Source organism: Seriola dumerili, unplaced genomic scaffold (assembly GCF_002260705.1).
Source record: "Seriola dumerili isolate Sdu_G_001 unplaced genomic scaffold, Sdu_1.0 BDQW01000017.1, whole genome shotgun sequence".
NCBI classification, from domain to species: domain Eukaryota; kingdom Metazoa; phylum Chordata; class Actinopteri; order Carangiformes; family Carangidae; genus Seriola; species Seriola dumerili.
In genome coordinates this window covers 9,707,889-9,728,635 of record NW_019174272.1, presented here as the reverse complement: position 1 = coordinate 9,728,635, position 20,747 = coordinate 9,707,889, and the positions used below count along the sequence as shown (strand labels likewise).

General features: G+C 44.5%; 1 protein-coding gene across 1 annotated transcript; it reads right to left on the bottom strand.

Annotated features, from left to right (window-relative positions):
* Positions 1-4,794: 4,794 nt before the first annotated feature.
* tet3 (tet methylcytosine dioxygenase 3) lies at positions 4,795-18,273 on the bottom strand. Its single transcript, XM_022752296.1, has 9 exons — positions 15,360-18,273; positions 12,499-12,589; positions 10,027-10,120; positions 8,923-9,131; positions 8,136-8,286; positions 7,880-7,969; positions 7,487-7,624; positions 6,961-7,315; positions 4,795-6,705 (listed from the first exon to the last, which is right to left on the bottom strand). Exons 1-9 carry the CDS (start codon positions 18,256-18,258, stop codon positions 4,892-4,894), a joined length of 5,841 nt encoding a protein of 1,946 aa, XP_022608017.1. The 5' UTR covers positions 18,259-18,273; the 3' UTR covers positions 4,795-4,891.
* Positions 18,274-20,747: the final 2,474 nt, after the last annotated feature.

Here is a 20,747-nt window from a genome sequence, read left to right as displayed (position 1 = left end):
GTAAATCTGTAACGTTGTAACAAAAGACTTTTCGTAAAGTCAGCACCAGGGCAGCTTCCCATCCCACGAAACTGCTTTAATCAAAAGTATAGTTCTCTTGACATTCGAAGAGCTCAGAAAAATATTTGTGGTAATCATTTATCCCTCACATTTTTTTTTTTACACAGTGAATTTAAGGTGTAAGCATCATCATAGCACCAGCTGACCAACCCCTGTGTCTTGGTGACTAGGAGGTGGCGCCTCACGTGAGAGCAATCCACCCAACTCGTGATACATTTAGAAATTTACAGTTATTAAGTTATTGAGAGATCATATACACCGTATCCTCAGCACCGTTTCTTAGGCAAGTGTGTATGTGTGTGTAATGTGGGCCATGTGTCATGGTTAAAAAGTAAAATGGGCCCTGTCCCTGCCCCTGCACCAATCAAACTACTGTTAGCCATGATGTGTGTGCCATATAATTACCGTTACAAACTAAACACCTGGTGTCTTCCACAGGGACGTTGTTGACTTTTATGCCAAGTGCAAACTTACTATCATGAGAACTAGGTTAGATAATTATGACAGATACATCTAAACAAGCAGGGAAGCAACCTCTTACCTGATAGTCTAACACAACTGACAAAGATTGCGGTTGTTTTAATACTTGCTAAAACATCACCCGCTGATTCACCTTAGACTGGCTCTGCAACCGCCACTCCTACACATCCAGAACACGTGGCTCTGGTGGTTCAGCTATCGAGGGCAACTCTACTGATATCACAGGACTACTTCAAAATAATGGGAAATACACTCATTTGAAGAGTGATAGCACTTAGCTTAGCATAAAAACTGAAAAGGCAGAAACAGCTGGTTTCCCTCTGTCCAAATGTAACAAACTCAGCTTATGAGCTCCTCTAAAACTCACTAATAAACATTATATCTCATTGATTTGACCCATAAAGTATTAAAACATTATGTGCTGAAGTATATCTTGGCCACAAGTAGCAACTTCCTGACTCATGTAACGTGTTAACTAGTGAGATTTTGAGACATGGGTAGGCTAGCTGTTTTTCCCTGTTTCTAGACTCGATGCTAAGCTAAGCTAACCAGTTGCTGGCTCTGGCTTTCATATTTTAAATACAGACATGAGAGAGGTATCAATCTTCTCATCTTAGGCTTTACAAGCAAGCGAATAAGTGTATTTCCCAAAATGTTGAACTATTCCTTTAAAACACACAGCACATACCAGGTTTATGGCTACCTATTTAGATTTGTCCTTAGCTTACTGACAGTAGACCATCATTGAGTACCATATAATTGCAGTTTGGATATTTTTCAGGATTAAATTGAAATATTTTTCTTACGTTGTCGACACCTGCTATAAAAATGTCAAAACAAATTCATTGTTGCCAAGTAGACAAGCTTCTCTAAACCCTCTACAATTCATACTCTTCATAGAGGTTTTGGTCAGACAATTGTAACGTGAGAGATCTTCTTGTTTTGAGTGTTGTAGGTGAGTAAATCAAGTACGGTGTCATGTTAGATAATTGGGCTAATGAATTTGTTTTTATAAAGTGACAGGTCTCTGTCAGTTACATGCTGACATGGGGTACAGTACTTAAGAAAGCAAAACAGCAGTGTTACTAAGCACACATTTAAACACAACACATTGGGTCCACGTGTTGTTTACTGTTGTTAAGGGCTGTCAGAGACTTAAAATACCCCTTGTCATTCATGGTTTAGTTACTATCCTCACCAGTTAAATAATCTTACCTAAATATTTTAATATTTACATTTTTTTCATCTCTCTCTTGAGAAAATTAAAAAAAAAAAAAAAACGAAAACCTAAGCTTCAAGTTGTCAATAATCGGCTCTTTCTTTTTGTCATTAAAATCAAGATTAAAAGTGCTTTTATAAATCTTTTCTTCTGTATGTACAATTTGTATTAGCTATATAAAAAAAGATGAAAAAAACATCAAGACAATCATTATCATCATCACCATGTAGTAATAAATAAGAGTAAAAAAAAAAAAAAGAAAAAAAAAAAAGCAGGTTAAAATGAGTGTGGAGATCTAGAGCACACAAAGGGACATATGTATGATTCTCTGCCCTCAGTAGCAAGTTGTGATTGTGACCAGTGTCTCTACAGCGTGAGGTAGAGAGCTGGAGACCCTCGGGAGAGGTAACAGGGTCTTTCACAGATGACCAGGGCCTTGACCCAAATAACCACCCAGTAGCCAGGAGTCAGCCTGTGTTAAGTCCTACCACTCACTCATTTTCATTTTCATCACATGTTGCAAGTGAAACATCTGAACTTGTCAAAGAGTCACATGGTTCATGGAGAGAAAATAAAAATGACCGATTCACCGGACTCTATCCAGGTGTTCAAATAGTCTCTCTCTTTGGCTCTTCTCTTTCACACACACATGCATATGTGTCATGTTCAGACACACACACACACACTCTCACACACACACACACACACACACACACACCACACACACACACACACACACACAAAGTGAGAGAATCATTGACTCAATGCGTTTGCATTTGTGCCAACTCTCAGAAGCTACAGTAATGATCTCCCTTTAACTCTTAGTACTATTGTTTTCTCTTTGAGTGAGTTGCCAAGAATGCATTGAATGACTGTGCTTTCTCTTCCCTGTACAGTGTAAGTTTGTTTGAGACAAAAACAACTTTGCCACAATAAACTGCAAAAGCACCTCAAAAGGGAACCAGTGACAGAGCTGCAACCATGGAGGCGGCCACTTTGATTGGCAGGCTCTGTGGTGACCAAGGTGCCTGCAGAAGGACACGCCTCGCTCTGCTCGAAGATGACAGCACCATGCAGAGGAAGAGGTGGGCCCTTCACAGTAAATCAAGTGTAATAGGAGAGCACCAGAGTGTGTCTAGGAGCACCGAAAGCACTGCTATCCCAACACTGTTTCATTCTGCTCTAACCCCGGACGAGCTTCCCAAAGGCATCTCCAGGCCTCATTCACATCTGTGCCACAGTGGGACAAACATTAACTTCGCCTTGAGCTGCTTTGGTGAGGACCATCCATGGTCTGCAAAAAGGGTGACACCCCCCTCTACTGGCCATTGATGGTCAGAGCAGGAAGCCAAGGCTCTGCCGGCTGCTGCATGGATCTCAAGTGCTTGTAGGTTTGTTTGTACACACCGCTTTGAAACGGCAGTCGCTGCTGCCCTCTAGAGTTTACACTGGGAAGTGCTCACCCCTACTTGAATGTGATAGGAAGATAAAGAGTGCCACCTGTTACATCTCTCTGTGGTAATAGCTGATCTGGGTCAAATGGCATTTGGAAATAGTATCAGTCATTTTAGCCTCTGTGGAATACCAAACGTGCAGTTCTCCACACAGGAAAACAAAGCATGTAAGATAATTCATTATTCTTTTCTTTGAGTGATAAATTTCCTGCACTTCATGTCTTGAAGCAAATAAATCTTGTCTCATCATTCTGGTACTCCACCTCAGTCAAAACAGAAAATATTTACTTTCAAATGCTACTTGAGCCAGATGTGAGCACCTAAGTACAGCATCAAGTGCCATGAATAGTAGTGGAATGAAAATCGATCAGAGCTGGAAGTTGAGCACCAGTCGGAAGCTGGAGGGGTGTAGAAGAGGAGGAGGAGGAGCACATCATCTGACGACAAGAGGAACAGCAATGTTTCTTTCAGTGGGATTTAAAGGGTAATGGTGATTACTTTTTTTTCTCCAACATTTTGCATCAGAATGATTGAATTAGTTTATAACTGTGGAGCTCAGTTTTAGCCTCTGCTCTCCGAGACACACTGAAACCCAACGCCACTCTTCTGCTGTTTTCTATTTGGAAGATATTTTTATATCTTTTACTTGTTACTGTAGCCATATCAAAAATATATGATGGATTGTATCATCACAAATTCAACTGATAATTTGGACATACACTACACTGCTTTGACAGCTGACCTTGGTGGAAACCTGTACTTCCTTTCCTTCTTTCCCTCGTCTTGTTTAACCATGTGTGTGGACATTTTTTATAATAATAGAAAAGTAGACTTGTGTGTTAGTCAGCAGTGGTGCTGGTAAACTGACTCGATGTCAGTCTTTAAGACTAAATTTGAACACAGTCATCATAATGGCCAAATTCATCATAAATGGAATTATCCTTTATGGAGGCCTAAACTAACCTATTTAAAATAAAGATAAAAATCTGTATATTGCCAATAGGGAGAAGGATACCTATGGAAAGCCTGCTGGAAAGGCTTTTTATATGAGGTCACATGATGACTGCAATATTGATTTGCTGTCTTGCCAGGCAAACAATGGCTCCTCCTCTAAGCACAACTGGAAAATTGACGAGAACAAAAAAATAATCAAACAGAAAGTAGGGTACACGTTTTCCAAACATGGAAAAAGCAATTGTTTGAGTCTAACTCACTCAGACTGATTGATTTTAAAAAAATATATAACCAAAAACAATCACATCATTAATAACATTAATGAAAACAGCAATAATAAAAAAAACAAAAACAAACAAGTCTTCATTATAATAATACCTGTAATAACAACATTGACAGTAACAATAGCAATCATAATAATATTGATAATAATAGCAATAATTAGAATCATTAAAATTCTATAAACAAGAAAAAGCAATGGAGTTCCTCTCCAGGGAAGAGAGAGGAAGAGCACCACAGGCAGTGTGTCTGAAGCCCAAACCACTGCCTGACATGAGGTAAAAAACAATAAAAATGTCCCCTCCTCCAAGTGGACCGTGGAGGGGGCAGGATGGAGAGATGCCAGACTGCGAGATGGCTGAGAGACATTCATCCTGCTCATCGCTCTCTCCAGCCCTTCACTGCACCACTCTGTAGCTATCAGTCTGTGTGTGTCTGTCTGACCTCAGACAAAGTGGCTGTAGGGCCCAGTGAGGCGGGTGAAGGCATAGGGAGACACAGTAACCATAGAGGTTGTTTGGAACGTGGGGGCTAACCGCGTCACCGGCCCCTCCCTCTTGTCTTTAGATTGTCCAGGTCCTGGACTGGCACCTGCCACCGTAGCCCCCCACTTGCGTTTCTTCCCTAGGGCCTTGATGTCTTCCTGGGAGAGGCCAAGGAGAGCCGCTTCCTGCTGCCTCTGCAGTGCTCGCTCTGCCAGCAGCTTCATTTTGGCCTCCCACAGAGCCAGGCCGTGCATGGGCTGGTTGAGGTTCTTGTGCTGGTAGAAGACCAGGGAGATGCGGGTGGGGTGGGAGCGATCGGGCTTTTTGAGTGGAGTGGTAGCATGTAGTTCCCGACGGGCACATTCAATCAGGATGGAACCATGGGCTGGTGCTACCGCTACACCACCGATATTGGGATCCAGGAAGTTGTGCTCGCTGTCAGACCACACCTCATCCTCGTCCTCTTCCCGACCCCTGATGCTCTCTACGTCACTGTCAGCTCGCCTGGGGCCCCAGCAGGCCTGATCCGACTGCTGCAGGGCATCAGGGAAGAGCCGGCCCTCTGGGGCAGGGGATGGGGTACTGCCTGCCACTGAACCTCCACAAGACTTCCAGGCCTTCTCTTGGAGCCCAAGGGGAGTGGAACACCGACTCTCCCCGGTCTTGGACCAGATTTTGTCAGGGTAGGCTCCTGCAGGATTGCTGTGCTTCAAACCAGGACTATATGCAGCAGGCCCCATGGCCCAGGCATTCGGCTGAGGACTAGGAGCAGGGCTGGCCCAGTGCCTGGGGGTGCTTGGGCCAGGAGTACCTGGCTGTGGTGTAACAGAGCCTGAGTGAGAGGTGCCAGGCTGTGGTGTTCCTGGGTGGGGGGTGCTTGGGCGTGGGGTGGCAGGGCGTGGAGAGCCTTGGTATATGTTACCCGGGAGCACTGTGCCTGGGTGAGGGGACGGAGATGGAGAGGGAGGTACCTGGAGTGATGGTGATGGGGCAGGGGAAGCCATCAAGGCATTTGAGCCAGGGTAGGATGTCCACTGCTGGGGGTAAGGGGAGGGCTGCTGCTGGGGATGCTGGTGAAACTGCTGCTTTTCCGGGTTCAACGATGAGGTTTCAGGACTTGGTTTATGGTTTCGATGGCTGTCCCAGTTTGTGGGAACAATATTTCCATTGAGCTTGTGCCCGGGCCAGGCAGTAGGCTGGGTGATGCCGCTAGGTGTGTTAGCCCTAGCCTGGTTCGGCACTGCGCCTTCATAGACTGGCACATCCATAGGCTCCTGTTTGATTAATGGAGTGCCTCTGTTGGAGGGCTCAGAGGAGACAGAGGAAGGACGGGATTGGTTGTAGTCTGCAGGCTGGGCGTAAGCGCTATGGTTTGGTTGGTTGGTATGCTCTGGTTGGCCACAGTAGGACTGGGCCAGTCTGGCTTGAAGGCTCTGAATATCAGGTTTCTTGTCTACCTGGACAGCCTTACCGCCTGGTTTGGGCAAAGAGCCATTTCGACCCTCGTAGGTCCTCAGCTTAGGGGGAAAAAGTGCATTGGGGGGGTAGTTGTAGTAGCCATAGTGCACTGCGGGCAGATTGGGTGGTGGATGGTAACCGTTTACTTGGTCTGGTGCAGAGGGCTGGCCAGTTGGGGGGAGGCCTCCCCTTGCATAGTAGGCAGGGTGTGGATAAATGTTGTTGAATGGGTCTGCTGCCTGCACAGGGTATCCATCTATTGACCCATTGAAGGGCTCCTTCTTGATGTTGGGCTTCATCTCTTGTTTTATAATTGCTGAATATTTGAAACAAATGAAAGGCAAATTACAGACCAAACTTCACGGGTCAAGGCATTTTATTTTTTTATTATTTATATATTTTGTAGGCCTTTATTTTGGAGGTCTGTTACACCTGGTTGCAGGTTAAGGTAAATGCATTGCAGGCTACCAGAGGAGGCCCAAAGTCAAGCAACAAATAATTAGCCTTAAGCTCTGGACACATGTTGAACACAATCAAAGTATTTCAGGAGTGACACAAAACAATAACTAACCTTTATTGCCTTGGGGTTGAGGGGATCGGGTGATGCAGACCTCAGCCTTGACCACTACTTTCTCCGGCGTCTCCCCTGCCTGCTGCATGAGTTTACTTTTCTTCTTCTCTGAGGCGGCCTTCTTGGCCTCTAGTCGGCGCTGTCGGCAGGACTTGGCAGGTTCAGGCAATTTGCGCACTTCACGGCGGAAAGTCTGAAGCACCTGGATGCCACCAGTCTGCATCTTGAGGCGCTGGGCCTCCTCATTGCCGAACTCATCAGTCGGGGAGATCTTGTACAGAGGCAACACATGAAGCTGCTCGTCATCAGGAATTTCCCCCACTGCACGGTTGTCCTCCTTAGTTAAAGTGCACACCTAACAGAGAGGGGAAGATAAAATGTAAACTGTGCCAAGCTGCAGAACATTAGCACTGTTCATTTAGCTTATTTAGTTTCACACAAAAAAGATAACATTTCCTTTTATTTCTTTTATTCACCTCAAGTTAACCACAAAACACAAATTTAAGTTTATAGTGAGTGATCTTACCACTGTGCAACCATTGTGGAGGTTGTGCTGGTCTTTATGAGCGTGGGCACAGAAGTCCATGCAAGCAGTGACTCCAGAGAAGGGTCTGCCCTCGTTTAAGCCCAGCCTGCACTCTGGAGCTTTTGACTCTGACTGGCACTGAGGGAGAGGACAGTGACAGGAAGGAAGTTACGTTTTTATGACCTTACTTTAATTAAGGATGGACACACATAGTAGTTAAGTTTCTTTTTTTGCCATTCTAAAAGGTTGTATTAAGTGACAGAACCGGTTTTGATGGTCTGATGTACAGAACAACTCACTGCAAATAAATTGAATTGTATGTAAAAAAGATGAGGTGTAGTTGGTGATGGTATGAGGTTGTCATTGTGTAAAGACTTTGCCTGTACAACAAACCTGGTTACTGTATGCCTGTGGGGCCAGCCGTTTGTACAAAGGAGCCACCTCAGTTGCCAGATGCTGAAAGTTATCCCTGAGTTTGTCTTCCTGCCAAACAAAAACATGGACCACAGGTCAGGACAAAACACAGATACAGACCTATGAAATGGTGGCGTAAAATTACTAAAGATTACAAAGGTGAGTAAACTCTAAATTAAACAAGAGTTTAAAAACCCTAGTTCATTATTACAAGTGGCTGTGATGTAATGAGTACCTCTTCAGGGTGATCTCCTTGTAGCCTGAACTTGCGTGGCATTTTGCTTCGGGCGTACTTACAGCCATTAAAGTACATACTCCAGGAGCAGCCGAAGGAGAAGGAAGCACCACAACTTTCGGGATCCTTGCCTTGACACGCACAAGTACGACTGCAGGGGGAGACAGTGAGCATACTCTCAGCTTCATGTATAAATTATGTGTAACCCATGCATGCTTTACATCATGTGAACACTGTGTGTCAACTGAGCTGAGTGGGATATAAAAACATGATTGAGAATGAAAGAAATGCCAAATGAGGAAACTCATTGAACAAATCTTAATTTTATTTTACACCTATACAGTATATGTATAACACACTCATATTGGGTCATAAATTAGGCAAATACACTGTAAAGTACAGGTGCACACATCTGGTGAGGAAGAAGCATGATTTAGATTTTGTTGCACAAACAAATGATTTGTTGATTTTGGTTGATTTTAACTGCATGTCTGGAGTTTTAACTTTTCCACATGAGTACAGATTAGACAATAGTCACCTTCTTGTAGGACTTTGTGCGTAAACTCAGCCACATTTTTTAGATTCCTTGGTGACATGAGTCTTCCTCATACTCCTGATAAAGTTGACTTGAGATAAAATAGTTTAGCACATGCTTATATATAGGCATATGTGCAGTGAAGGTGCAATGATGCAACATCAAGCTGAAATACAGACAGCCTGTTGTTTGCACATTCACGGACCTATAAGTCAGAAAACCAGTGTCAAAGAGCACCGATCAGCTACTCACTCATCATTTAGGCCGCAGCGTCGGCTGGTCGGGTTGCCATATTTGGTGAGGGTGTCACTGAGCTCACGGTACAGCTTGTCAGCCAGCATCTTTGGGACACCTTCCCAGGCCATGATGAGGATGATGATGACAGCGTTGGCACAGTGGTGGCCTGCGCGCTGACGCACCAGACAAAGCAGCTTCTCTGTCTCGCTGCTTCGACGGATCACCTGGAAAAAACAGAGCTCATTATTTTAGCTTTTACTTACACAGGGAAATTTGCATGAAATGAAATGTCAGTTGGATATTGTATCAGTATTGTTGTTTCTGAATTTGTTAGTAATAAACATTTGTGCTTACAGCGCAGTCACCTTCACGTACATGCTTTTCAAATACTGTGCAAGACACAACGCAGTAAATGCTTACTCTGCATTTTGGAATTATATTTTGATACCTGTGCTGAAATCTGATCTGCTTTGGTGAAAGGTACCAGTCCTAATTCTCCTTAAGTTGCTAAAGGTTAAATTAAATTAGCTTTAGAGTTGATTCACATACTATAAAACATATACTGGTACCAGAAAAGACAAATGTCTGTTGATTAGTGCACCTCATCTCTACAATCCTCCTCCTCTCTCTCTCTCTCTGTGTCAAACACACACGCAGCCACACTCACCCTCCTTCAGTACAATCCATAAAGTCATTAGCAGGAAGTGTCAGGAGTGACACGTGAGGGAAGGGCAGCTAGTTAGAGTGAGCAAAGAGTGAGACCTCCTACTGATTTACTTACTGTGGGTAACAAACTTGGCTGAGTGTCTCCCCTCATGATAGACAGATAAACATACACACACACACACACACACACACAAACACTGCATGAATCTGTTGTTGATTGGCTGTCATTGTTGTCAGGTGGGATAAAAACCCTAAAACACATTCTCTGTCTTACTTTACATTCTTTTTAAACATAAAATCAAACACAAAACCAAGATTACCGAGGGGACTGCCTCTTTTCCCACTGCACTCACCTACTTTGGAAGTTATGTACTGCGATGCCTTCATCACCTCTGCCATGTGACGAAAAGTTTTTCAAACATCACATGGCAGATGTGATATTATGCTACTTACCCATTTTGCAATAGGACATCCTCGTGAGCTCTTTCCCTCTTTGCCTGTGTACACCACCTTCTCAATCCGAATGGCATCCCCTTTCTCTCCATACCTACAAAGAGGCAGAGAATTAGTTATTTCAATGTTCATCCACTTCAGCACTTGGTGTTTGGAGCCAGAATGGCCTCCAGCCCTGAAGCCTGACTTTAGAGCTCTGACAAGCCAAGCTGACCATTCAAATGTCACTACACTTGAAACACACGCTGTAGTCTTTTTTGTGTGTCAGGGCCCTAAGGGCCAAGAAGGCGACCTCAAAGAACTGATGCTGACAAAAGCTGACTGATCAAATGCTTTGCTTTGTTTCTTATGGCCTCACGTGTTGAAAGTTGCACTGGTACACACCACAAAGACTACAGCCAGTCTGGATGTGTGTTCTGTACCTGTGTTCACAATCCAGAAAACACTGAAACATCTTCAAACAACTAATTTACTGACCTGAATTATGTGATATAAATCACTTCCAATGGTACCACATTGCAAAAACTATGGGTGACGCATGGCCACATGCTCAGGAACAGGCCATCAGAGCCTCAGCTGCCCAATGGTGACTTGGTGCATCAGTGCTGTAATAGGAGACACAATCCTGTTTTGTAATAATTAATCGATTACTTATTTTTGTCATGACTGACGTCACTGAGAGTTTTTCTTATTTATTTCCAGCTATTGCTTTTGCCTGTGTTTCTCTGGACCTGTGGTATTGTCTGTGTGCCCACAGAAGTCTACTGGAGTAGTCGTATCTGTCAACTCTAACAAAGACGGGCCAACCTCAGCACTTCTGGCTGGAGAGGAGTGTTCACGAGGCTCTGCTGAGATTCACACAAGGACGTCAGTGTAAACCAGAACCCACCAGCTTCTACACAATGCCAACCACAGGGCTTCACTTGGAGATATTCCTCTGCTGGAGTTGTCCACATGTGCATGCATGAATTCATTTCCTGTTCACATTTCTGTATTTGTTATGTGTGTGTTTGTGTCTGTGAACACTTGCTTGAGTGAATAATAGAGTGATGGGAGTGATGGGAGTGGTAGACTGCCCACCCCTGGGTATAGTGTGGAGGTGTATAGGAGAAGGGACGGGTCAAAGGTTGTGTTGGGTTGGGGGTGGGCCATCAGAACTTGTCAGATGCCATATCAGGTCGCCTGGCTGCTTGATACCTGCCATTGTGAAAACTTCAGCCCTGAGCAGATTTGGCATGACAGTGAACACAAGGAGCTCCTGCTGAATAGGAATCACCCCGGGGGGGGTGGGGGTGGGAGAGTGGGAGGGGAGTAGGCTCTAGCACCACAGGGGTGGCCTGCTAGGGTCAGGGGTGGGTCAAAGGTCAGCTAGGGACTATGGGGTCTTCACATCTTACATCATCTCTCAAAAAACAAAAGATGGTCCCTGGCCTAACATCCCCCCTCAACCTGTCCTCTCCAGGGACTAAGGACTCACTGGTCTTATTGAAAACCAGGCTTTAAGTAAATAACAGCCAAATATGAGCCTCAATAAGGCATCCAGTTATAGGCAGTTACTACACTCAGTCACTATAACACCCTCACATCGTGTTAACCAAGCTACGACAACCACGGCAGTTCCTCATTCACCATTATCGCATTCAATCAGTGATATGTTTTAATGAGATAACCCAACAACAATTCCATTATAGAGGCTGTAGCTGCACTTTGGTTATTAAAATCACCAGCAGGGGAGCTTCCTGGTGCTCCTTCCTGAACTGAATAATAATCCTCTAAAGATCAAACTGCTGAGCTCAATCTGTCTTTTTATGACAATGTCTACTGATGCATTGCAGACAAAGCAACAACAGTTTATTGGATTAGTTTGATGAGTCCTGATGGCTAACACTGCATGTCGTCTGTTTCTTTATCTTATCTTCAGTTTGACTGTTAGATCAAAGTTAGATTTGTTTGTGCATTAATTGCATACAAAGAGTTATCAAACACCAGGTTCTAGCCTTAATTAATAGTAAAGGGCTGTTATATAATAAAAATGACTGAATTTGATCTTAGTACTTAGTAAAATAAATACTTTCTACTAAAATTTCTTCCTCTCTTCTTCCCTCCTTTCCTTCCGACTTCTTCTCCCGCCATCTTTCTCTGTTTCTCTCTCTGATTGGATTTCTATCCTTCGTCTTTCTCCCTCATTCTTCTCATTCTCAGCTATCATCCACTGCTACTCCTGTGCTTCTCGCTCTGCCTCTGATATGCTGATGATGCTGATATTTTCTGTTCCTCCTACTGGATTCTGGGTCACAGATTCCCTAAGGACAAAATGTGAGGAGGAGGGAAGGTGGAGAGAGAGGAGGAGGAGGAGGAGGAGGGAGAGGCATAGGATAGGGAAAGCAAGAACATGTGGGAGGAAGAGAAGAGAAGAGAAGAGAAGAGAAGAGAAGAGAAGAGAAGAGAAGAGAAGAGAAGAGAAGAGCTCACCTTGTCTCCATCAGATTTCGTATGGAGGCTACAGTAGGTCCAGATCCCAGGTGGTTGTAGTAGGGACCTTCATCTTTCTCCAGGATTTGCTCTAGAAAAAGAGAAAGTACAGAGTGAGGACACAACACATCAGTAGACCTGAAAAGCCCTGTATCAATTTACACATATAAATGTCAACAGTTAATCCTGGCATCAATAAACAATCGATTCCATTTGGTATAGATAACTTACTCATTCTTTTACTAATGGTGTATATTCACAACCACTGAGTCTATCTAAATATGACTATCATATTATTGGCCGGTCTTTCATTGTGAGTTAATACTATACTTTATGATTCATTTTCAGCTTTCTCATCTGACCATCATAGAGGAAGTGAGGCAAAATTTGACTGACTTTACTAGCATGTGTTTAGTTGCTGGGTTTAAACACAGACATTGATAGATTAGAGAGCAGCTCGGCTAATGGTCACACATTTTTGTTGACTGTTTTTCCTAAAATCTTAGAGATCATTTGAAACTACTACTAGACAATCAACAGCACAAAAAACTCCTATGTGGTGGAGACTACTTAGGTTTTATAAATGTTTTTGCAAATTGCATTGATCAAATAACTAATTTCTCTGCCTTTTACCAGTACGTCGATAAAGTCCTGCTTGAAGCTAATGGGTGTTTGGCTCATTAAACTGAGTAATGTCTCGCTCAAGCTGCAAACATTTAACAGAAAAGGTCTGTTTACCTCAGTAAAGATTGAAGCTTTGACTTTGCATGTTATTACAGTTTCTGTATATTTTTGTACAAGGTACAAAAGTACAGCTGATGTGTTTTGATGTATTTTTGGAAAAAAAGACACATGAGAAGTGTGAGAATGTGCTATGGATTGCAACATCTAGTTCCCACAAACAAATGAACGCACATACCCTCCCCGCGACAGTGGGCTGTGACTGCAGGGTGTGGTGCCTGAGTGGAGATACTTTGCAGAGCAGAAGATTTTTGAGGTAGGCATGAATGACTCAGTGTATGTCAGTATTAAGAGGGACTAAGGGTGTGTCCTTAGTGCACCCTGTGTACATCTGTGTTTATGTTGGATATGAGTGTGTGAGTGCATTTGACCATTGTCCTACACGTATCTTTGGTATGTAATACAGTACAGCGGAATGTATCTTACATTAACTGTATTTAGACTCTAATGGACTGTACATTGTCTTGCTTTGTAACATCTTAGTATGTGTTTTAAAACAGGATTGTTTGGCAGCTAAAACAGTTGTTGCTCTTGCTTTCTTTACATAGCACCTCTGTATCATCTGTAGTGGATAATAGCATTAGCTAAATGCTCACTACACTATCAGCTGACTATCTGAAATGTGGACATGCACTCAGAGCTGAGTGTGTGTCTCTGGTTCAAAGGCAACATGAGGTCACATTCCCGTTGGTGCAGGGAGGCACCAGGGCGTGGCTCAGGGCAGGAAGTGGAGGAGTCACACTAAATTCTTGCGTGGGAATTGTGGGCTTGTTTTTATATCCTGAATACACACTAACCAAAGAGGACTCATGTCACAGTGGAGATGAAGGTCCCCCTGGGTAGAGACTGCTTTTTGAGACTTTAAACATGGCTTTAGGATTAGGGTTAGAGTGGTGTGTGTGTGTGTGTGTGTGTGTGTGTGTGTGTGTGTGTGTGTGTGTGTGTGTGTGTGTGTGTGTCTATCATGAGGGGAGACACTCAGCCAAGTTTGTTACCCACAGTAAGTAAATCAGTAGGAGGTCTCACTCTTGTGTGTGTGTGTGTGTGTGTGTGTGTGTGTGTGTGTGTGTGTGTGTGTGTGTAATCATGGTTGTATACTGTGTTGGAAGCAGTCTCATTCCAGAGTGTTGTTGTGCCAACAAGGAGTTGACAGAGCCGTGTGTAACCAAGCTTTACCATGAAGACTGTTGTGCTTTAACTGCACACAGCTAGCAAGTGTTTCGCTGCAGCTGCTCTCCCCCTGCTGTGCTCTCCCTTCAGTGTTTAGGGACAACTAGGGTCTATTTACCAGACCTTAACCCTTCATAGCCCTGCAGTTAACACCCAGTGACAACAGGAAAATGATAGTCATTTATTAATTGCTTCTCTGAGAACAAAATATTTCATTATTCAGTTCAAGTTAATGAACTGTTACCAAGAGCAGCTACAATAGTAATACTCTGGTTTGCTGAGTTATTAATTAATGACTTAATGGACAGAGACAGGCTGGGTCTATTTAAATAATAAAGACCCAACCTTTTACACTGTAATGATGCAGGGGCATATTGAAGGGTAAATCCACCTGGACTAACTTTATCGACCTGTTTAGGCTGACAAACATTTTTACAAGTATATTTATTTCCTCATTTATTTCAAATTTGTAGTATATAATTTGGTCAATACATTTCCATACACCTCTACTGTAGGACCACCAATTCTGTTGTAAATAAATAACCTGCGCAGGATTTTACCCAAACCACGGGACTGAACTCTTTCTGTTAAACAAAGACTCTGTTCTGCTTCTCTGCCAGATCCAAACCCACTTTTCTGTGGGACTGTGTCTGCTATTGTTCATACCCGCTGCCTTCATTGCCTCACACTGTGACAGTATGAACGGTCGCAGCCACACAATCCAGGGTACTTTTCAAAAAAGCCTTTACTATCTAACACTGGTCAGATTTCCTGTATGTACAGATTTTTGTATTTAAATTCATCTCCACTCAGAGAGGATTGGGTAATGTTTGGAGTTGTGTGATATTTGTTTGAACATTACTGATGTGTCTGAAAAGTGCTTATGCAGTCAGCCACCTCATCCCTCTGCATACCCTGAGGCACTGACAGACACTAACACACTGACTTACCCACACAGGTGCAGGTGGGGAACTCTGCCTGTAGGTCCTTGGAGGGAGTATCCAGCAGGCTCTTGGTGGGGCTGTCCAGGTAGCGCAGAGGAGACTCTAGGAAGCCTCTGAGAGATGGTGAAGAGGGCAGACTGTCCTTAGTGGGCGTGTCCTCCTCAGAATAGCATGTGGTGGACAGTACTGCTATATCACTCGTTGCTTCAAGCTTCATGCGTTTAGGCATCGGGGAACATGGCATGCTGAAGTTATCCTCTAACACACTGGGCTGCTGCTGCTTGTCCATACCGGCCTCCTGACGCAGGGAGATATGGAGGGGCCCCTCATTCTGCTCCTCCACAGGGCTTTCTGTGGATGCCTGGTTCAAGGTTGCTTCGCTTTGGGTCCCTGACTCGTCCTTGCTGACCTCCATCTCCTGATCGTTTGGATGAGGTGCCGAGCTGGCTTGAGTGGTGAGACTTAGAGGAGCCGATAGGGAGGTGGATGATGATGTGGGACTGAGGACCTGAGGACTGGTCTGGGACTGATTCCCCTGCTGAGGGGCTGTAGCAGTGAGCTGACTTGCAGATGCATCTGGGGCTGAGTCCCCAAATTCAGCCTCAAACTGGCGGATCAGTTCTTCGTACTTAGGGTCTATGTTGATAAGACTCTGTAACTGTGAGGTGCTGGATGGAAATGTGGAGGTCAGAGGTATGGTGGTGCTGGTGTTACTGGAGGCTAGGCTGCCCGCTCCTTCTGACTTAGCATGGGCTACAGGGGCCACAGGTGTGGGCAGAGGGCCCATGAGGGCTGGAGTGTTTTCTGACAAAGCAGAAACAGTGGAAGAGGGAGTCATTGAGGAGTTGGAAATGGATACCTGAGATTGGGCTGGGGCAGGGAGGCCTGCAGCAGCAGCCTGAGTGGAGTTACTGTGGAGGGGCAGAGAGGGGAGGCCTGCTTGCAGGCTGGTCAGGGCCAGGGCTCTGTCCATCATGAGGACTGGTGGTTTCTGTATGGAAATCTGAGTCTGAGGCAGGAAGGTTGGCATGGAGGCTTTCTGCTTAGTCTTCTTGATGATTATCTGTTTGGGTTTGGGCAGGGGAGGGCCTGTAAGCATCCCACTCATAGCTTTTATGACAGGAGATCCCTGGCTGCTTTTTTTCTTCTTGGGTTCCTTAGGTTCCTGTTTGATGGCCAGATGTGGCAAACCTTCTGCCTCCATCTGCGGCCACCATTTTTTCAAGTTTTGGCAAGCCAGAGGTGGACGTGGGCCCGGTGCTCCAAAGCCAGGGGAGTGGTTCGAGAAGAGGTTCCTCTTGTAGTGAAGGTGCTGTTGCAGAGCTGCCTGAGTGGAGTGGCTGATGGCTGCTTGGCCAGGTGACAGGGGAGTGCCAGGGTAGTGCTGACCCTGCTGCTGACCATTAGCCATGCCATAATGTCCCATGGAGGCAGTGTGATGGTAGTGCTCACCAGAGTCTGGCTCTTGCTTTACTCTGGACAGTGCTGGGTGATCCTGGGCCTGGATACCTCCATTCTGGTTCACGCTGAGCTGCTGTGTGACTGGAAGCTTGAAAGAAGCATTGATGAATTTGCCACTGGTGTCACCAAGCAGCTGTTTGAGCTCTGACATAGGGTCTGAGCTACTGTGAGGTGCAGCGGCGAAGTGAGACTGGGGCTCAGACTTCACACACATCCATGGGTTCCTCTGTTCAGAGCCTCTGCCTGAGCTCTGTTGCCATTGCTGGGGATTGGGGCTGAAGCCTGGAGGTTTTCCCTGACCTGGGAAGGGAGAGGTAGAGGAAGGGAGAGGTGTAGCATGGGGTGGCTGGCCCTGGGACTGGGGCCTGTGGTGCTCACAGGACACTGGGGCCTGCTGGCTGGTGTGTAGTCCTGGAGGGACGGACTGAGAGCGTGAGGAAGATGAGTGGCTGCCAGGAGAGGGTGGGATCAAGCTAGAGCCATTGGGAGGCTGGGATGGGAGGTTCTGGAGATGTGGGTGGTGATGGAGGTTACTGTTGTAGGGGGTTTGACCTGGAGAGCCAGAAGCTTGTGGACTGGTACCAGATAGCTGAGTCAGGGCTTCTATGGCAATGGCTGTCTGAAGACTGATGTTCTTTTCCTTGGCTATGGAAAGCACCTGGGGAGAGCAAGGAATTGGGGGTTTGGAGCAGGGCACTTGGTCTGGGTGAGGGCCTTGAGTTCCCTGTTGCTGCTGGGAGTATGAAGTAGGCATACGGTGACCACCATTCACCTGGGGGTAGGGCTGAGGGTGATGCTGCAAAAGAGGTTGCTGTAGATGAGGCTGTAGGTGTGGGGAAGCTTCAGCCATCTTGCTGGCACCTTGATCCTCATTGGTTGCCAACTTAATCTTCTTCTCCAGCCACTCAAGGTAGTCTGGACAGTCAGGCCCGTCACAGTTGCAGTTAGGGGGCTTGTGTCCATGTCTGGCTTGGCTCAGTGCTGTCTGTAGGGTGTTCAGATCTTCTGGAGGTTGGCGGCTTCCCTCAGGAGCCCCTTTAGAGAGTCTGGCTTGAGCCCCCTCAGCACCCATCTCCTGGGTGAACCTCTCGTATAGCTGGGCTGTGTTGGGCTGCACGAGAAGGCAGGAAGAGGAGGAAGAAGGAGGCAAGGAGCCAGCAATAGCAGAAAAAGCCACCAGATTGTGGGCATCCTCCACATTTGCATGGTGGACAGGTTCACCAGGGGTCGCACCACTGCTGCTGTTCCAACATGGCTGCTGTTGTTGGGTGTCACTGACCTTGCCATGTCCTGCCACCCAGCACTGCCTTGGAGGCACGCTTCCTGCCCTCTGCTGCTCCGTTTCCATAGATGCCTCATCATCGTTATGGTAGCGATTCACCCCATTGGCCAGTTCCAGGCTCAGCACGCCTTCCTGGAGGCGGTCATGTGACCCAATTTCCATCTGGCCTCCACTTCTGGGGCCATCCACTGAAGTGACTTCGCGAACAGTCTGAAAGACACATATGGAGAAAGGTCAGTGAGGTTATAAGAAGACATTGAATCCTGGACTGACATGAAAAAACACACTATACACTATGTTTGGCATGACCACCCAGTGTTGCCCATATGTATTTAATAATCACTGTAAATTACTAAAATTAATTATTATGATTCATCTGTATTCCAAGAATAATTTGACATCAACCATCAATGTAAAGTCAGACTCCATTCCCTTCTTCCCAGCTGTTTTCCAGGCTTTCCCTCCCACCTCTCACACATACAGAACATACAGTGCTGCAGGGTCAGGTCAGTTGGGCTGAAGGAAACATGAATTAACTATGGCTTCAAATGGAGTGATTTCACAACAAGCATGTTTTGTCAAGCAAGTCACAGGTCATGTGACATAGTTTGACTGTTATCTATAAATGGACACCTCTCCAGATCAGTTGGGGTTATGCAAAGCAGACAGTTGATGTTAAAACATGTGCCCCATGGTTTTGGGAGAATCTGTGTTGGGGTATTAAATCCACACTGAGGGGTGAGGAAAACAAAATACAATACACAGAATTGCTGCAAGGTAGAAAAAACCTCAGTCCAATTCCAAGAAATGTTCATTTCTATCATTTATTAAAATCTAGAACTAGTTCTTAAACTGTTTAGATATTTTAGAAATATTCTTTAGAAATAGAAGTATACTGTATTTGATAACATGTATATGCTTAGTGTGAATTTCTTTCATCAGCCAAAATCAGATACTGATTAAATTTTTATGGTCTTTGTGGAGTTATTGTTGCAATTGCTTCTGTTTTAACTTTGAAAGAGAAAGTCTACTGAAATATGTTTTCAAACTGTTTGTAATGTGCTTGTTGATGCTAATCTGAAAAATTATTTTAGCAGCAAACTGAAAGCGTGCAGTGAAACTCATTCACTGGAGCGATTATTATAAACCCAAGAAACTTTCAACCAAAACAGTACCTTAAATGGCAAACCTAAAATGACCTGAATATTTGAAGACCAGTATGCAATGCTAAGATAATCTTTAGCCTACAAGACAGCACCTCATCTAAGACAACTAAAGTGAACTGCTGACAAAGTGTAGAGCTAGAAAAACTAAAATTCTTCCTCAAAAGGCTGAAAGAAAATCTTCTTTGAACTTGAACTTGTGTTAGTCATTAGTTATTTGGTCAGGACCCTCACATAGAGGGTTTAACCATTAATTGCAAAAGAATGAAATGAAGTTTGGTGGTGTGGCTCTGTTCACGTGACGCTCTGAAACAATGTGAGAAAATCCTCCAGCAGAGCCTGAGACACACAACATTTGATAAACACGAACAATTATTAGAGAAAAATTCAAAAGTTACAACCACATGCTGATATAAGAGGAGCCTGGGGAGATGGAGAGAGTTAAACTGTATGAACATCTATATGGAAAGTCTGGTGTTTGAGATGTGGTGGACATATATGACTTGAAGGTAAATGAAACACATAACTATAAAAAACACTTGTTTTCCTGCATGAGCTACCGTAGTGCTACCAAAGGTCATGTTATGTTGAGAAACTGGTGAAGTAAGGGAGTAACTGAAGAAAATATTCAGGTGTGACTTGACTTTGCAGCACAAGACCTGAACCTGACTGAACTTCTCTGGAAACATTTGAGGAAGGAGAAACACACTACACCATCATAAGAGACCCTGTGGGATTTTCTGGCCTCTTTGCGAACTTGACTCTAATCCTCATTTTAATTTACTTTATATGAAGTGTAATCTTGAGAAACACAAATTGACAAAACATTTCTTTGTTTTCGATGATGAAACGATGGAGCTCTTTTAAGAGTATGGCCCATGTACTGTATTGAATAGGGGCTTCTTTCAATACAAGTCGTGTGGCTGTACAAACAATTCATATTTTACAAATAATGCTTCCACACAAATATTTGTCCTTTCTCTCAAATATAAAGTATAAAGCAGCAACCCCTTGCTCCTGATATTTGACAAAGGCTCACCTTCCCCACCCCAAACCACCTGCTCTACAACAGGACAGCTAACTGCACCTGGTATAAATGGACACAGATGGTCATTTTTAAACTGCAGTATTCATTGCAGTCATTGCATCCCAGCATACAACATCAGAAAATATAAAATGCAGAAGTACTTTGTAGACACGCTGTTTGGGAGTCACAAATAAGTGAGGAATTCCTTCATTTTTCTGTTAAATGCAATGCACTTTATTATCAGCCATTTCAGTAGGTTTCCAGACCTTCTCAGAAATGTGCTGACACCAATCAGGAGCTGATCAGTGCAGCCATATACATGTAACTCACTTCCTCTCTCAGTCAAAACTGGGACGGTTGTCACATTCGTAGTCACACTGAAATACATCACCTGACCCTGTGTCAAATTACATTTTCGAAGAGTTCTGTTTACTTAACTCTGCTTGAAGCACCAGTTTGGT

Coding starts and splice junctions, on each gene's coding strand:
- tet3 (XM_022752296.1), bottom strand. CDS start 18,258: ATGGAAATTGGGTCACATGACCGCCTCCAGGAAGGCGTGCTGAGCCTG. Junction 7,970..8,135: donor AAGGAGATCACCCTGAAGAG/GTACTCATTACA, acceptor TTTGTTTGGCAG/GAAGACAAACTCAGGGATAA. Junction 7,316..7,486: donor TCCACAATGGTTGCACAGTG/GTAAGATCACTC, acceptor CCTCTCTGTTAG/GTGTGCACTTTAACTAAGGA.